The 16795-nt window shown below is 36.7% G+C and overlaps 1 protein-coding gene across 6 annotated transcripts in view; it reads right to left on the bottom strand.

Annotated features, from left to right (window-relative positions):
• CNOT4 (CCR4-NOT transcription complex subunit 4) overlaps positions 1-16795 on the bottom strand; it is a 76441-nt gene that overhangs the window by 8176 nt on the left and 51470 nt on the right. For 4 of the 6 annotated variants that reach the window (XM_015627711.3, XM_015627712.3, XM_033514829.1 and 1 more), the window contains exons 8-11: positions 14622-14777; positions 12022-12079; positions 11314-11563; positions 8965-9462 (exon numbers count right to left, since the gene is read on the bottom strand). In XM_015627711.3, the coding sequence (XP_015483197.1) occupies positions 8965-9462; positions 11314-11563; positions 12022-12079; positions 14622-14777 (962 nt within the window). The remainder of the gene's footprint in view (positions 1-8964; positions 9463-11313; positions 11564-12021; positions 12080-14621; positions 14778-16795) is intronic. The other 2 variants (XM_033514828.1, XM_033514830.1) reach the window with 1 other exon arrangement.

The raw sequence follows: 16795 nt of genomic DNA, 5'->3' as shown, positions 1-16795 counted from the left end.
GACAGTAAGAACACTCATATCTGCTTCCATGTACAGTGACAGAATTTTATTAGGCTTGAGAAAAGCAGTTTTACATCAAGTATTCTGGAGAGTTCTTGTGATTGACTTACACTTACCACAGCTCAAGAGACCAAACAATAATTATAGAAGCCAGCAACCCAATTTTAATCTATAAGCAAATTTCAAATTGAGATTCCAAGTTGCTTTGAAAAACATGCTTGACTTCCTACAAAACGTTTCCAGAGAATCCCACTGTTTTTTATTACTGACTCTGTAAGAAAATATATTTTTGGTGCTTAATAGATAATAATCTGATAATCTTTAATATTACCATAAATCTAAACCAAGGGCACATAGACTTAAGTTACTGAAACAAATGAAAGAGATACTTCCTACAGAATCCTACACACAGAACAGTCTGATTAAAAAGCTCAGAAAGCATGCAATTCCATTCATCTGAGACATAAAGTTCATTTTAACCTAAACTGCTTTCTCTTGCATCATGCATCAGGGTTCAATCTCACCAGATTACCCTGTCTGTCAACAGAAAAAACTTTGACTTCAAACAAAAAGCCCATGTGTACAAATGTACTGTGGGTACTTGGATAGATACATGCATAAATAAAAACAAAACATTTGAAATTTGCCCTATAAGGCAATGCAATAACTAGAAATAGCAAAGAAAAAAAAAATAGATCTTCAAAGCTATAGTAACAATTAGCAAGAGTCTCTCATTAGACAGATTCTCGATTCCAGAAATATCCAACCAGTCAACCAACCCTCTGAGTTCAGACTGCGACACCAGCATTAGCACAATGAAAGCATACTCTGGCAAAAGTTAAACTCATCTTTAACCTTCCCACATCTGCAAACAATTAAGGCTGATATATATTTATAGACTATTTCAATAATTCTGTGGGAAAATTAGATAAAACTTCAAGGAAGCCAGGTTTTCACCTTCCATGACATGAAATTCATTCTGATTACCAGATGCTGTCTTCTAATAGAAGTGACCAATTTTTTAAATAAATAGATTTTTAAAATTAATTCCTCTGAGGACAAGATTAAGTTCAAACGAGGCTGTGTAGAAGAAACCAAGAGATAGCAAGGGATGGGATTTTTTTTTTTTTCCCTGAAATGTAATTTGGCAGTAATGGGAGGAGAAACACTATTTGCAAAGCTGCTCTTCCAGTTGCTGCTATTCCTTCAGGATTAATTTATGCTCCTCCCCCAGTACAATTTTTAAAAAGATTATGTTTGCACTCTCAGTTGTTTTTCAAGCTGGAGCACTTAAAAAGAAGGTAATGCAGAAAGCCTTTGAATCACTTGTACCTTTTGCTGAAATGCACCAGACATTATTGGTATTTTCTTAAATGGACTTAGAGTCAAAGTTTCAGGCCCATGCCAAGGCACAGCCTTTTGTTAGACACTGAGGTGGCAGTGCCAAGTGCACTCACTTTCCAGTCTTCAGAAGTAAAATGCCATGTTTTAACATCAGTAAGACAGTTGCACCTTGTAACTCATGCCAGTGACCGACTGCATATTTTGAAGTGACTTCAGAAAAGCATCTAAGAGAACACAGCATCCCAAGGCTAAGCATCTGCCTGCTGGAGGAAGGAGACACACTACCTAAGACAACAGAACTGCCTCTTACACTACTGCAGGGCCATCCTGTGATCTTACCTGTGAAAGGAAACAATCTTTCTAAGTTTTGGTGAACCAGTCCTAAAGAGGTTCTATTAATAAATGAAGTCTTCCATCCCTAAAACCTTAGCAAAAGCCAACATTTAGTGTAGCTGAAGCTCCTTTGGTGATGCTACTACAGACACCAACCGTCATGAAATTTGATGTGAAAAAACTCTTGTCTGCCTGTTTCTCCCTGTTTCTGGAAAGTTATCAAAAAAAGCTGTCAGGACTAACAGTCCTGAACACAGACTTGGTCAGCTACTCAGGACACCTATTTCAGCCAACCCCATGGCTATTTTAAATGTAGTAGAGCTAATGTGATTAGTCACTCCTCTGATACACTGCAGCCAAGTTGGAGGATTTTTTCCCCCCATTTTTATCTTTGTCACATACATATCCTTGAAAATAAAATTACACATTTAAAAATAGGCATCCTGCTACCCAAAAAAGGAGGATGCCTGTGTTTCACTGTCATGCCTAAAAATCTTACAATCAAAGATTTAAAAAAAAATCTAAGAGCTTAAAACCAAGCTAGAGAGATGAAGACAGATATTAATGTATCAAGCCTTATTTGAAACAGTATCACCTACATAATCATAGGAAAAAAATTCAACAGGATTTAGAAAACAGTTGCAGTACTAGCACTGAAAAGGCACTGGAAGGAAAGGTGGGCGTGCAGGATGAGATTTTGAAACAGATAGAGAAGTAGCAGGACTTAAAGGACAGGTGCTGTGGATGACATTCTTCCAGAGATCATGACAGGATCAAGATTACACCAAGGAAGCCAGGCCTTTGTAGTAAATGTAGGCAATGTTTGGGAGTTAAGGGACAAGACACCAGAGCTAAAAAAAGGACTATCCACAGCAGATTTAAATCTTGACACTGATTCAATAGTTTGGAAATTAATCTGAAATCCCACTTTCATTTAATTTAGTTTAAACCTGGATGCATAAAAAACCCCACTAAACTCCTCCAGGGAAACAGAAATGAACAAGCCAAAAGTTTTCAAAATGGATTAATTCCATACTGTGCTTAACACTACTTCTTCACCAGTGAAACAAAAAATAGTTATGATAGAAAATAAAAGGAGAATTACTTTCAAGGTGGGGGATACACACAGACACAAAGCATCTCCTTGAAGAGGAAGGATGGAGGACTAAGAACCTCCATGGAAAAAATGGGGTGCTGTGAGCAAAAGGACTGATGAGAATAACAAAATGTTCAATGGCAAAGGCTGTACAAACAGTCATCTTTGTTGAGGAAACCAGGATATACAAGAATCAGTAGAAGCAATCATGGAAACACCTGAGGGTTGTTTAGAGAAGGTATTTTTCATTTTTCAATTTCAAATCAGCTTCAAATGAGGAGTGACCCTATTATCAGAGCAACACATCCAGTTCTGAGAGCAGCTGCTCTGTGCTCTGGAAAAGATACAAACCTTTGGAAATGCCATACGTGGCACCTACAACTATCAGTTGTATCAACCAAGATGTTCGCCAGATTTCCAATTTTCAATATTTATCCCTAACCAGAGAAAGACTTCAGGCAGGCATAGATCTAACCAGGGTGCACAGAAATCATGTTCAGCTGCTGTGCTTTCTGCCCAGCTGCTGTTGGAAAGCCAAGTATCAAGGATGACCACCAAGGGAGCAAGGACAGAAAATTAACTAACACCTCTCTTAATGCTAAGCATGGAAACCAATACTTAAAATAGGCATTAAAACTTTCATATACTGTCAGGTCAAGAGGAAAAGTATTGGAAAATGTTTGACCATGGCATCCAAATAAAGGGATGTGAGGCACCACTGTTTAAGTCACATTCTTGTTGCTAGGGTATGGGATTAAATGCCATTTTTACACAGCACCTGGAGAATTTTTACAGCATGCTGACCTCAACACCCATACCACATGGCCCAAAGCCTCTTTTAAAAAGGCATAGTAGCAGAAAACACACAATACTCCATATCAAATTATTAGCCTGAGACCACAGGAAAATGTCAGCTGCTACGCCACAAATTCTGTTTCCTTCCAAGAATGTATAAAACAAGGCATGGGGTATGTGTTTGTTTGTTTGTTTTCAGGAGATAGAAACAACCCAGAAAGACCAAAGGAGTTTCTCAAATGGAAATGCAATTATGTTATGGCAAAACAGCAAGTCAGACAAGGAAACTTAGAATTAAAGGGAAAACATGTTAACCCTTATTCTGATATCTCATCCTTTTCTGTGCTGCAAACAGTCTTTAAATAATATGACCACAGCCAACATAAAGGGATCTTCCCTTGTTTTACTAAATCTTGTCCAAAAGGTAGCATTAGACAAGAAAGGATTTGGTGTTCAAGACAAGTTCAATGGCTGGGGGCATAGAGGCTAGAAAACTTAAAGCAGCAGAAAATGCAACACCATAAATTGTTCAGAAATGGAAGAGCTCAGTCCTTAAAATAAGAGGGAAGATGTTGGACCTTCTTAATAAAACTGTCATTGCTTTGTCCTCTCTGCTACCAGCTACTGCTTCACAAAAACCTAAATGCAGCCATGACATGAAAACATGCATGCTAGTCTGTCTGGATAAGGAATGCAACACCACTACCACAGACACTGCTAGGGAATACCCAAAATTAATAGAGCTGTCTACCCATTTATTGTCTCACCTTTAAATGTATATAATATCATCAATAAGGATGCACATATTCAACAGATGTAACCTACAACATCAAAACTAAAAGCTCTTGAAAGAACCAAATTTTGATTCTTCATTATATTCTATTACACAGACTTATTACATTCAGCCCCATGTTCTGAAACATCAGGAACAGCTCACAGAAACCTACAGCAGCTCTGTATCAGTCAGCTGAATAGTTAAAATATCTCAAACTTCACAATGGTTATCTACAAAGACGATGAATAGAACATTTTTTTCCCAACCTAAATAGGGTTTAATTCTTTACATTTCATATCTGTGTCCACTCGACTCTTACCTCTATTCAGATTTTTAATATATATGAGATATACATAAATTGCCTCTGTTCAACAAGGATTTGGACAATGCTTTGAGACATATGATTTAATTTTTAGGCTGCCCTGTGCAGAGACAGAAATTGGACTTGATGATCCTTCTGGGTCCCCTCCAAATCAGGGGTTTCAATTATTTCTTTGGGAAGAACATATTTTGCAGGAATAGTCTTGGTAGAGTTTGAACTACCTCATTATTATGGACTACAGAGAGCTTACAATTAAGTTTTACATTCAGGATAATTATGAAATTAATAAATGAAGTAAAAGCCAGTGTTTCAAAATGCCAAGTACTTCATCTTGCACAAAACTCATGGGGAAAGTGGACTAACCATTTTCAACATTTTCCTAATAGTTTTAAAAATGTGAGTTCATTACTGTATTTCTGTGTAACAAAATCAACGGCTACCAACTGCTCAGTAAATTCCAGAAATAAAACTATGTATTTCTATTTTCAAATTAATATGCATACATCTCATTTTGTAATCATCTGTCTCCAAACATTTAATCTGAATCCTACCTTCACAGATCTCATACTATACCTATTATTTTTGAATACACCACCAGGCAGTAGGGTAGTAAAGATGATAGTGTACTAGCTATCAAATAACAAAGAGTTTCCTGTTATCCTATAGTAAAATAAAAATAAAGGCACACACCCACCCACACTGCTGTCAGTATATCAACCTTTCTCTCTGCAGAACAAAGCATAGCTGCTGGCCAATATTCTTAGGACTGCTTGCTAACAATCAAGGGTAAGATTGCTTGTAGCAACAATTACACCATCCATGAAGAAGTCACTGAACTTTATTCCTGAAGCACTGTTATACATTTATAATTTCACAGTAAACCATCTAATCAAGCCCACTCCAGAGAGCAGCAATAAGCTTAAATTGTCCCTGAAAATGACAACGTGAAATATCTGCTACAGTTTGAAAAATGATACAGTGGGGGAAGGAAAAAAAAGAAGTTACTTTGGTAATCCATCAATCAAAAAGTTCATTTAAATATGGGTTGGGGACAAATGTATGCCTGATGAATATGACACATTTCAAGTACATGCATAATAAATCTATGACGTCAATCATGTGCCATTGTGTCATTTCACTGGAAACTGTACAATTAGTTAATAAATAATACTTCCTCTGAGAAATAAGCAACCAAATTCCACATAGAAATTATTTTTAAGTGAGAACTTAATTAAAAATAAATAAATGTAGGTAGTGCCTGTGTTCCTCCATTTAAATTGAGTACACATCACAGAACAGCCCTGCCTGAAGCTGTGAGCTTACAGCACAGCTCTGATTCTCAAATAAACAAAAGGCAGTTCCAGCAAATCACATTTAACATGTCACACATGAGCATTTCAAATTCATGTGAATAATAACGCCTAAAGCAGAAACAGCAGCAGTTTGAATGATACAATTTTCTTAATACGAGCTTCCATACCACAAATACACCCAGTGAATTTAGAAAGCCTAGAAAATACTATACTAACATATGAATTTATACAAGTTATCAGATCTGCTTGTTTTGACATAATTAAAAAGCTTCAAAAGGGCTGATTAAATAGAGCAGGCAGACACAGACTAATGTGCCTGTTCTCATATTGCTTTTGTTTTTCACCAGTAACAAACTGGTGAAACAAACCAGTAACAAACTGGTGAACACAGTAACCGGTCCAGTATTAGCTACTTAAGGAATTCATAATCCTGTAAAAAACCTGTGATCAAAGACCTTAAGAAATATGCAGCTTTTACCACAGTAGAGGGTCTCTGCTACAAGACAGAAAGTTAAGTTTCACCTGCACTGGTTTCTTTTCCTGTTATATCTGAACCAGCCAAGTTGCTAACATCTACTAAAACACCTGAATATAGACTAACAAGAGCCAAGAAAAAGGAGCTTCAGGTGTGCTACAGCTAACTTCCATACTGCTAAACAGCTGTTATGTTATGCACTGCCTTTCTAGAAGGTCAGCTAGGCTATTTATAAGCTATTGTAAATAGTCTTAAACACATGAGTTCCCTATACTTGGACACCTTTCTTTCCCCAACCCCACCAGACAGATGTATCTGTAAATTACATGATGAAACTAGGAAATTCTGTAATTAAATACTTGCTTCCAATATATTAAAAGCAAATAAAGAACAGGAAATAGTTTTTCAAACAGAATATAAAAGGAATTATCTGCAAGATCTGTACTGTAGATGCAGAATAAAAAAAAAAAAAGAATAATCAATAAATTGGAAACTATTAAGTCAGCACACAAGAAAAGAGCTATGAGGTCATCTCCTGACATTCAAATTATTTGTACTTCAGAAGGAGTTAGAATACTAAAATAAATATAAATAATACAAACCCATAACCCAGCAAACTAAACCAGAACTGAGACTTCAGCTGATTTCTGGCAGGAGAAAAAGAAAAAGGAGCAATCTGTCCTTGTACAAATTACTCTTTTTTCAAGACATATCTAAGCTGACGTACATCAGCTGAGAAGTGTTTGCACTGCAGCAACTGCTATCTAATTGTCAGCCAGTCAACTAACAATGTTTTCTATTACAAGAGATTAAAACCAATGCAAAGGAACTTTCCACAGTTACTACAGCAGATGTTTATTTTGGTTTTAACATGGTATTTGCCAAAAATATTTTTAGAGTAATTGGTTGTAGCAGTTGCATACAAAAAAAAGGAAAATATCAATTCTGTTACCTTGAAACATATGGGGAACTATATGGTCTGGGCTCTGCATCAACCACTACCACACAACCTGCTCGTCAGAAGTTGAAAGATCTACAACTCTTCTACAAACACAAAAAGTTCCACTTCCAACGTGCTAACTAAAAATAACACAGTACTTTTGCAAACCTAGAATCAGCCTGTATTATGAACAGATCTTTTTCAACACTAAAGGATTTTCCTGGTCCCCCAGGCCATAAGATAGCCTTATTACTGACCCCTCCAAGTAAAAGTTTTACAATTGAGTGGTAGAGTTGAAAAGTGATGTCCTGTTGTTTTTCTCAAAGTTCTAGATAGTTTAAGGGAAAGGGAGCAACAATGCAACTGTGGATGCTGTACTTTTGTTACCTCATGCTAGAAACAATTTGTGCAACCAGGATCAGTCATTTTAGGCTTAAAACTTTTCAACTGCCAATATAAAGAGTTTTGAACTAACATTTGTAGTATGGACCACGTTTATACTTGAATCAGCCTAAAGACCTTACAGCAGTATGACAGCTGCAACAAGCCTTCAAAGAGGACAAAGTAGAGCAAAGTAAGTAAAGCCAAAGTTAGTTCTTGTACTAGAGCATCAAAAAAACCACTAACTTTTCCTAGGTCACTTGTAGTAAAGCTAGTCCATCTAAAACCCATGAAAAGAAAATAATGCTGGCAACATCCCAAGGAACAGTTTTTTCCACCTCAAGGCTACAAGGAGCTAACAGTGACTTTCTACCTGCAGTTCATTATCCATGTAATACAATATTTTCCCCTGTTACAAGAAGAGAATTTGTTTGGGACGAGCTAAATTGGAAGTATGGAAGGACTTCAAACCCCAGAAGTGAATTTTTAATCAAGACAATTATTATTACAATTAGCTCCTTAGTTATAATGTTTGATGCAAGAGCCTGTTAATCTTCTCAAGGCAGCCTAAACTGGCCTGAGTGCACATTTCTTTTTCTCCACCATCACAATTCTCAGAATCAAGATGAATCCTTTTACACACATTGCAAGCATCCATTCAGTGAAGATTAGCATAATATTAAGGCCATCTGAAGTACAGAAATCAACAGCACTGAATGTTTTATCGTGTAGCCATTCGGTTATGCGCAAGAGGGAACAACCCAGCCAAGACACGTGGCACAAATTACCATCATTACAATTTTTTGCATGACTTTAAGAACTGTAGTCAACACCTGCATGCCAAGATGAAAGTCACAATGCACTTCCAGGGCCTATTCTTAAGTAAAGCCAGTCTGGCAAGACTTAAGAACCAAAATACCAATCTGCTTTGGCACAAAATTAAGCGGGCACATAATACTCCACCTTCCTTATAAAGCTCAATATTTACAAGGCTAAATATCCAGATAGTTTTTATTTTTTTAATACAAAGGACCTATTTAAAACAACATTCCTCCCTCTATTCATAACCTAGTATGACAGTCAAGAAATAACAGTCTATTGCTTGTTGCTGGCTATTTCCTTTTCCTGTTCTGACTCAGAAGCTGAGAGCATGAATTAAGTCATATTCATTTCCGTCCCTATTCACCTACCTGATATAGGGATCCCTCCCAGACCTGTGCTGTGTTGTGGTGGGAGATTCAAGTCCAAGAAATTACTATTTGAGGTGGGATTTGCTGTGTGGTTCAAGTGCATGATGCTATTGCGTGGGAAGGCCATCCAAGGATAGCGAGCTGCTTGGCCTGGAAAACTGAAGGAGTTGTAAACTGCTCGATGCTGTTGAAACTGTGGAAACCTCTGTGGCATGACTGGAAAGGTGCTACTGAGAGAGTTGGCATTTGTGGGTGCAGCAGGATGCAGGAATCCAGAACCTGGCCCTTTGGCAGTTGTAGTGTGTGGGGTAGGGTTCTGAAGAGATGTGGGCGAAAGGGAAGGTTGGTCTTGGACTGACAGTTCCTTCTCAATCAGGTCTGCTAAGGCTTTTCGGGTGATGTCAAAGGGATCAAACCCTAAGTCGTCCTCTTGCTGTTTGGAGGAACCAAACCCAAAAGCTGCTTGCCAGTCTGTGGAGGAGGATACTGGTATAGTTTCTGTTGGAAGAAGAAAGGAACAGGATTTAGAACAAGAATTAGAAATCATTTTCCCATTGAAAAATTTCACCCTGTGGTCTTTTATCTTTCATATAATACTACTTTATACGTTCCCCAAAGACACCTTATTCATCAGCTTAGAATGCCATTTTCAGATCAAACTGTCATAGACTACTACTAAAGGTAAAGTGCTAGAGGTAGCAAGTAATATTTTTACTGCACAGTTGCTCTGTTCCTAAACTATAGAAAAGCCTTATCCAGAAAGTATTTTCAGGAGTAGTCCCACTTGCCTAGAACCTTCTTTACCCCATATTACTTCATGGAAGTGTGAACAAGCAGAGTTTAAGTAAGGTTGTTACTCAGTTCAATATTTTGCTTTCACTATTAATGCTGTGCAAAAAAGATAGCAGGATGTTCCCTCTCAAAAGAGAGAACCTCAGAGCAGTAGTTCAAGGAACAAAACCAAAATCAACAAAGAAACAAAATCCACAAAAAAATCCCCTACTGTCTACCATTATGAAGAGAAACAAGCTGAATTTTTGAGGAGATACAGTAATAAAAAAAGGGAACTGCATTACAAGATACTGTTAAATATTTTAAGGCAGTGTTGCAAAAAAAGTTATCAGAATTTGTCTTCATTTTCAGTTACTACTTCTTTTCATTATTTTGTTAAGTTTGTTATTTAAGTTCAGTGAATACTGGTCTATCTTCACATTATTTTCCTTCAAAATTGCCATCAAGCAAACTGCTAAGTTCAGGCTAGCATCACTTGCAACATCAACTCCCTCTGCTGGTAGGGACCTGGTCTGCTTCTTAAGAAGGTTCAGTATCCTCTCAGAGAAGAAATCTATGCTTCTATTTTCACTCTAAAAATCCATGATGATAGATAAAGAGTTGCTAGGCCAAGAAGAACTTGTCCTTTGCATTCTTATTTAAACAGCAACAATATACTTTATGTTAACTATGATCTCTAGTGCCTGGAAATTCTCTCAGTGCTACTTAATCCTCACAAAATTGGTGCATCAAGTGCCTTAGCAGAAAGGAATTTCCTTGGCAATAAATATTGTTTACAAACAGAATTATGATATTCAGGAGAAAGATCAACATCAGAAGATGAATAATTGCTAAGTAAACCAACTATATCATAACATATTATTCATGTTCATTTTTTTACTGGTATTTTTTCATTTAGTTTTCTAACAATTTCCTCAGACTTAAGATTTGTGAGCTCTTAAATACTGTTAACCATTCCCAAGACTATATAATTACAACTAAAACTATGATTCATGCATATGACAACGTATTTCATAGGGGAGTAACTGAAAAATACAGGTACCTTTCAGCTAATGAAATTAAACATAACTTGTCTGAGTTTATAGAATCTCATCTCAGAAAGATTAGATGCCTTCAGGTAACCACGCAGGATACTAAGAAAATTCTGAATTCTACAGAACAGCTTCTGATATTAGCATTACAAATTATCACACCAATATATACTAATACCATGTATTTTCCCCACTCTCAATAAAAACCTTTAACACTAAATATTTAAAGTATACATGTCACATCCTATGCATGTTTCTAGGAAAAACTAAAATAAGCACTCTGATAATTTAGCCACGCAGCTTGAAAGCTCTGCGAAGTTTCTTTAAGAAACAACCCTTTGGTCAGTGCAATTCATCTGCAGTTAAGTGATAAATTTTAAGTACTTGTAAGGGGGAAAAACACAGCATGGAACAAATCCTAGAGTTTTAGCTTCTACAGAGTTTTAAGCTCTGTACAACTCTGTACAAGTTTTTAGCAACTACAAAAGCAAGCAATACCCAGCAGCCATGTAAACTGTGGATGTACCTGATGTGAAGAGGCTCTGTGGTTCTGGTGCTGTGGGCCAGTCACTTGAAGTCTGTGGAGAGCTGGGGAATGGAGGAAGCCCACTAGGGATGGGGTTGGGGTGTCGGAAGTTGTCAGAGAAGAGTGACTGTGATTCTGTTACAGCCCCTTCAAAAGGAGACCGTGCACTGTGATTAGATGAACTGATGGGTATAACTGGATTGGGTTTTGTTAAACCAGGTGGTGGTGAAGGTGTGTCACTGTTTGTTATCTAAAAGCAAGAGAGAAAGAGAAAAATTAGGACATGAGTTGATGTATTAAATATTCTCCACTAACTCAGATGAAAAGTTTCCTCAAAACTTCTGGCCACAATTGGGTTTGTTAATATATAGCTCAGCACAAGGTCAAACAAAAAATCAACTTAGCAATAGCATTTCTAAATTTTGCTTAAAATCATCACAGAATCAACTAGAGTAGAAAAAAACCTTTGAAATCATGATGTCCAACCTATGACTAAACACAACCTTGTCAACCAGACCATGGCACTAAGTGCCACATCCAGTCTTTTCTTAAACACCTCCAGATATGGAGATTCCACTACCTCCTGGACAGCCCATCCCAATGCCCAATTACGATACACTTCAGAAAATGCGTGCTTCTCCAGCTGAAAGTTGCACTAAATGCTCAAACTCATTTGCTACTTTCAGAGCACTTATCTTTGTGCCTTACCTGCTGAGAGCTGTCACCATTTCCTATACTGAGGGAATCTGAAGGTTTATCGATAGGGCTGCAAAAGTGGGAGGGAAAAAGACAGTAAGAGACCCAAGTACTTAACATGAAAAATCAACATTTGCTTTTGTAGTGGAAGAAAAGCCTTAAAATAAAGACAAAAATTAAGAAGTAGGAATTAAGAAGGAAAAAAGTACACTTATTTTTTATGAGACTGCTATTTTAATCATAAGCATTCCAATCATTTGTCATATTCTGTAATACTTTTCACCATTCTCTGTTCTGCTTGCTGACCACCTAAAGGAACAAAAGCAAAGTTTTGAACATGTTCATAACAACTCTATGCCATACAAAACCCCAGAACTCTATACTATGACAGCATTCTGTAACAGTCAGTTCCATCTACTTTAGTACTGTAAAGAAACTTCAAAAGATTTATTTTCCAAACACAACTTTTCAGTTTCTGTACAAATCCTAAATAAATCTGGGAGAGATAAAACATTAATTTAAACATTTTAGTCCTGGTGGCAAGTTAAGCTTCCCACCAGCCTTTAAGATTTTAACTGGCAAATATTAGTCCCAAGTTAAAAAAAATGAGGTTTGAGATGACAGAAGGGGGGAAAAACATAGCATAAAAATCTGCCAAAAATGAGAATAAAATACTGCAAAAAAAACACCTCAGAAAGCCATTCTCTGTAAATTATTGTGACTTGGCTGAAATGGCCCATCTTTATGGGCATTTGTGAGTTGCCTCAATTATGCTAAACACAGAACTAATGAAATGGCATTATTGAAGTTCACACTAAAATCTTTGCTTTGCAACTTCAAGGTACTCTCATTTTCATCTACCAATGAGAAAAGATGCAGAAGCATAAGGCTGCACAGGCCAGTACACAGATTTTACAAACAAGCATCAGAAGTAAGAACATGAACTTCAGTTCCACAAAGAGGCCACAATGTGATACAAGTCAAATTATAATCATGATGTTGAAAGATATATGTAACAATTTTCTTTTAACTGGGTGCAGACTTCAGATCGTAGATACACCTTGTTTTTGAACAGCCCCTGCTGCTGCAAAGTTTAATTACTGCATATAGCCATACAATAAGATGCGTTCATAAGATTTGTTCCACTTTCAATTTTTCCTCTCACCCCAAAATGACTAACTGAAACTCAGCAAAATTACTTCTCCATTTTAAAAGAAACTCTGTAAGAGTAATCATCAATACATTTTTTTCTGTGAAAAAAGAGCACTGATTGAGTCAGTATCTCAAACAGATAAATTAAGCTGAAATATTTATGACTATAAAAGAAAATTCACTGTGTTATTCCAGTGAAGATTTACAACTACTTAGTGATCCAACAGCATGAATAAATCTCTTCCATTTGAAACATACTGCTTTTGGTTAGTAATTTCTAAATACCTATAGAACAGAAGTTTGCTGTAGACTCTTCATTACACAATCAATTCTGATTGAAGAGCTGATATTCCAGTTAAATTCTTTTCCTACAGGGCTAAGTCACAATACTGCAGTTTAAAAAGGTATGAGCAAGACAACTTTTACTGACAATCTAAATGATGAAAACATTTATTATACTTGAACCTGCCTAAGGAGTCTTTATTTGAAAGACAGTTCCAGCCCTCAGGAATGACTAAGGCTCATTATCTATTGACTACAATATTTTTATTTAGATTAAATACGTTCCTTTTAGAAAAAAGAACTACACATCACTACTGAGTTGCAATTCACAGGCTCTCTGATTGCTCCCCAGTTGGACTGCTATTTAGCCTAACAAGAAGGTACCACTTTCAACAACACTCTCCATTTTAATGCATTGGTTCAATATTGATTTAAAATGAAGACTGGCTGCCTAATCAGCAGCTTTTTTCCCATCCAACCTCTGAATGAGCCTAACGTTTATTACCTAAAGTGGTCTGTAAAGAACAAACCAGACTACAGACTAAGACTGTAAGTGATGCCTAAGGTGGAAGAGGACACCAGTTCTATTAAAGAAGGGCACCAAAAAAGAAAAAAATGTTGTCTGGCAATAAGCGATTATTGCAAGCAGATGAATTACTTCCTCTACACAAAGAAGCCTCAGTTGAATCTGCTGCCCTGTTGTCCCTCTGAGTAGTAATTGGGGAACACTTTCCTCTATGCCATGCTTCTGGAACACAGCACTGGAAGGAAATGACAGGTATTTTAGCCCTAACATTTAACTTCTCTCTACTGAAGCTTTTCCAAGTGACAAGCCTCCTGATGTACAGCAAATAGCATGTAAGTTTTGTGGAAGCTTCTGACAGAAAAAAAGGGCTCAGCTCTGACTGGGACTGTGCAGCTGTACAAGCTGTTGATCCCCTGATTTTTCTGTTCCCCTCAGCCATTAGCTGTACTGTCACTTACAAACTTCATGTTTGACTCCTGCAGAGTCTGCCAATCAGTGTTTTTAACATGGGCTACACTAAGCCCAGCTTTTTGTGACCTGATCAAGGTTTGTATCCAGCTCTCTATCCAGAGAGACTGAAGAATCATTCCCTCCACACCAATCAGTGAGAGAGAAAGCAAGCTATCTGAAGTATAAAAGGCAGCACAATTACCCGAAATCTGAGTCTGCACCATCTGGAGTCATGTGTTCTGGGTCTGTGCCATTTTCTAACATAGGAGGCGTTTTCCTGTGTTCCATTGTTAAACCGTTGGCTGATTTACTTGAACTCTGTAATGATGGCCAGGCATCTTTGTTATTACTGTTGGGTCTGGAAAAAGGCAAGAGTAAAATAAAAAAAAAAAAATAAAAATAGAAGAGTTCAAGTTATGAAGAAAGTGTTTTAAAAATTGTAAACACTGGGGAAATAAATCCTTGTGCCAGACAATCCATAAGAATAGATTTATCTGGATATTATTTTTCAGATTTAAATGGTGATGACTTAAAAAAAATAATTAGTGGGATAGGCAGGGTAGAGAGAAAACCAGAGGTAATTCTGTTTTCTTTCCTGAATAGATAGCCGCTTTGCCAGTCCTAAAGTCCAAACTTGCCCATTTGAGGGACAGTAAAAAAAGGTAAATAAAAATTAAAAACGCCATCAATAGTTCAAGTGTCCAGACCTCTGCATACCTCATTTAGAATTACTTTCTATAGCCCAGAACTATTTTTAAGTTCTTTAAGTCATGAGCTAAGTCATTCTTTTTTTAATGCATGTTTTATACTCCAGGTTCTATCAAGCCTGGCCAAAACAGATGAAGTTTTATGTTTTACATCTACACAGGAGTCCACAGCTTTACTAACAGACCATGAGATCAGCCAGACCAACACACTGTTCAAGTTACTTATCCCCTCATTTCTAGTTTAAAGCCATAATTACTTCCCTTTTATAAAGTAATATTAAATTTAATTTTAGAGTGCACATCAGAACTGAAAAAAGTTCGAGAGGACTCAAAGCCCAACATTTTGTTGTAAATAGTTACATTCTGTACAAATTTAAGCAAAATGGAATATAGTCTATAACCAAACAGATTCAAATACAGTGTTGTCTGCTAACCCTGCAATCTTATTATAGAAGATCTGCTTTTGTGTTCTCAAGCTCTTCTACGTTACCTGTAGCTTTTTATTTGCTTCTATTAAGAGAAGTTTTAGTGTCCAAGACCTGTCTTCCTAAGGAAGCAGCTTTCACTAATAAAACTTTTTAACATATGCCCTTCCTGCTGCTCCCCAACGTTAGTATTTTCCTATTACATGGTCCAACACTCTGCATCTTTAGGTCAATTTTCTAACTTCACAGTCACAACCTGGAAATTTTGGTAACTGCTTATAGCAACACAAATGTTTCCTAGCTCTGTTCAGATAAAATTAGTAGCTCCACTCAAATCTCAGTATTTTAAGATTTGTTCTTCTGTATCCATCTTTTCTCAACTACCTATACAATATGTACATAGATGGGTACTTGATCGATTTACAGAGCTCATCTTGGCTTTGCACACATTTGGATTAAGTTAGAGCTGGTGAGTTGATTAGATACGGAACATCAGGGAAATGAAGAGACAGCAGCAGCACATCTGTCATTTAATAGTCTCACTTGTACAAAAATGAACTGAAATCCAGATATATCAAAACTGTCATTCCATTAACAGATTTGTTATAAATATCTAAATTTATGTTCATTACACAGCAAAGCCATCTCTATATCAAAACCGACTTTAAAATGCCAGTTAAAAGTCAGTTTTGCATCCAAGGAGAATGGGAAAGAGAAACAAATTAGTTTATGTTTTTAGGTGGGGGGTTTTGAGTGTGTGGGGTGGGTTTTTTTTGTTTCAGTTAAGTTCAGGCTGCATGTCTCTGAAGGGCTGTTCTCTAAAAGATCACCACATGCTTAATAATTGGCTCTTCTTGTAGCATAAGAAAACCTAGTTTTCTTTCAATTTCTGAAGAAACTTTCAGTTCTTCAGAAAAATGTCATCAAGAAAATAAAAAAAGCTTGATCCATTTTAAATGTGGAATATAACTCCAATTTTAAAAGAATATAGTCACCATGATTATCAAGTAACATACTAAGAGATGAGTATACAAACTGGCCCTAGGGGATTTTATTAAGAGTTGCCTTCAGCAAGAATAAAAGGTCTGCAAGTAGGACCTTTCAAATTGAAACAATTGTAAAAAAACACCAGTTTAACACACTGTTTTCTACTACTGGATATTTCTAATTAAGCACCTACTACTTAGAACTCAACTTCTGTTCCATTCCATTATGAAACAGATATTCTGCACCCCAGAAACACA

The sequence above is a fragment of the Parus major genome, chromosome 1A, assembly GCF_001522545.3.
Source record: "Parus major isolate Abel chromosome 1A, Parus_major1.1, whole genome shotgun sequence".
Taxonomy (NCBI): Eukaryota; Metazoa; Chordata; class Aves; order Passeriformes; family Paridae; genus Parus; species Parus major.
This window is presented reverse-complemented; position numbering and strand designations above follow the sequence as displayed.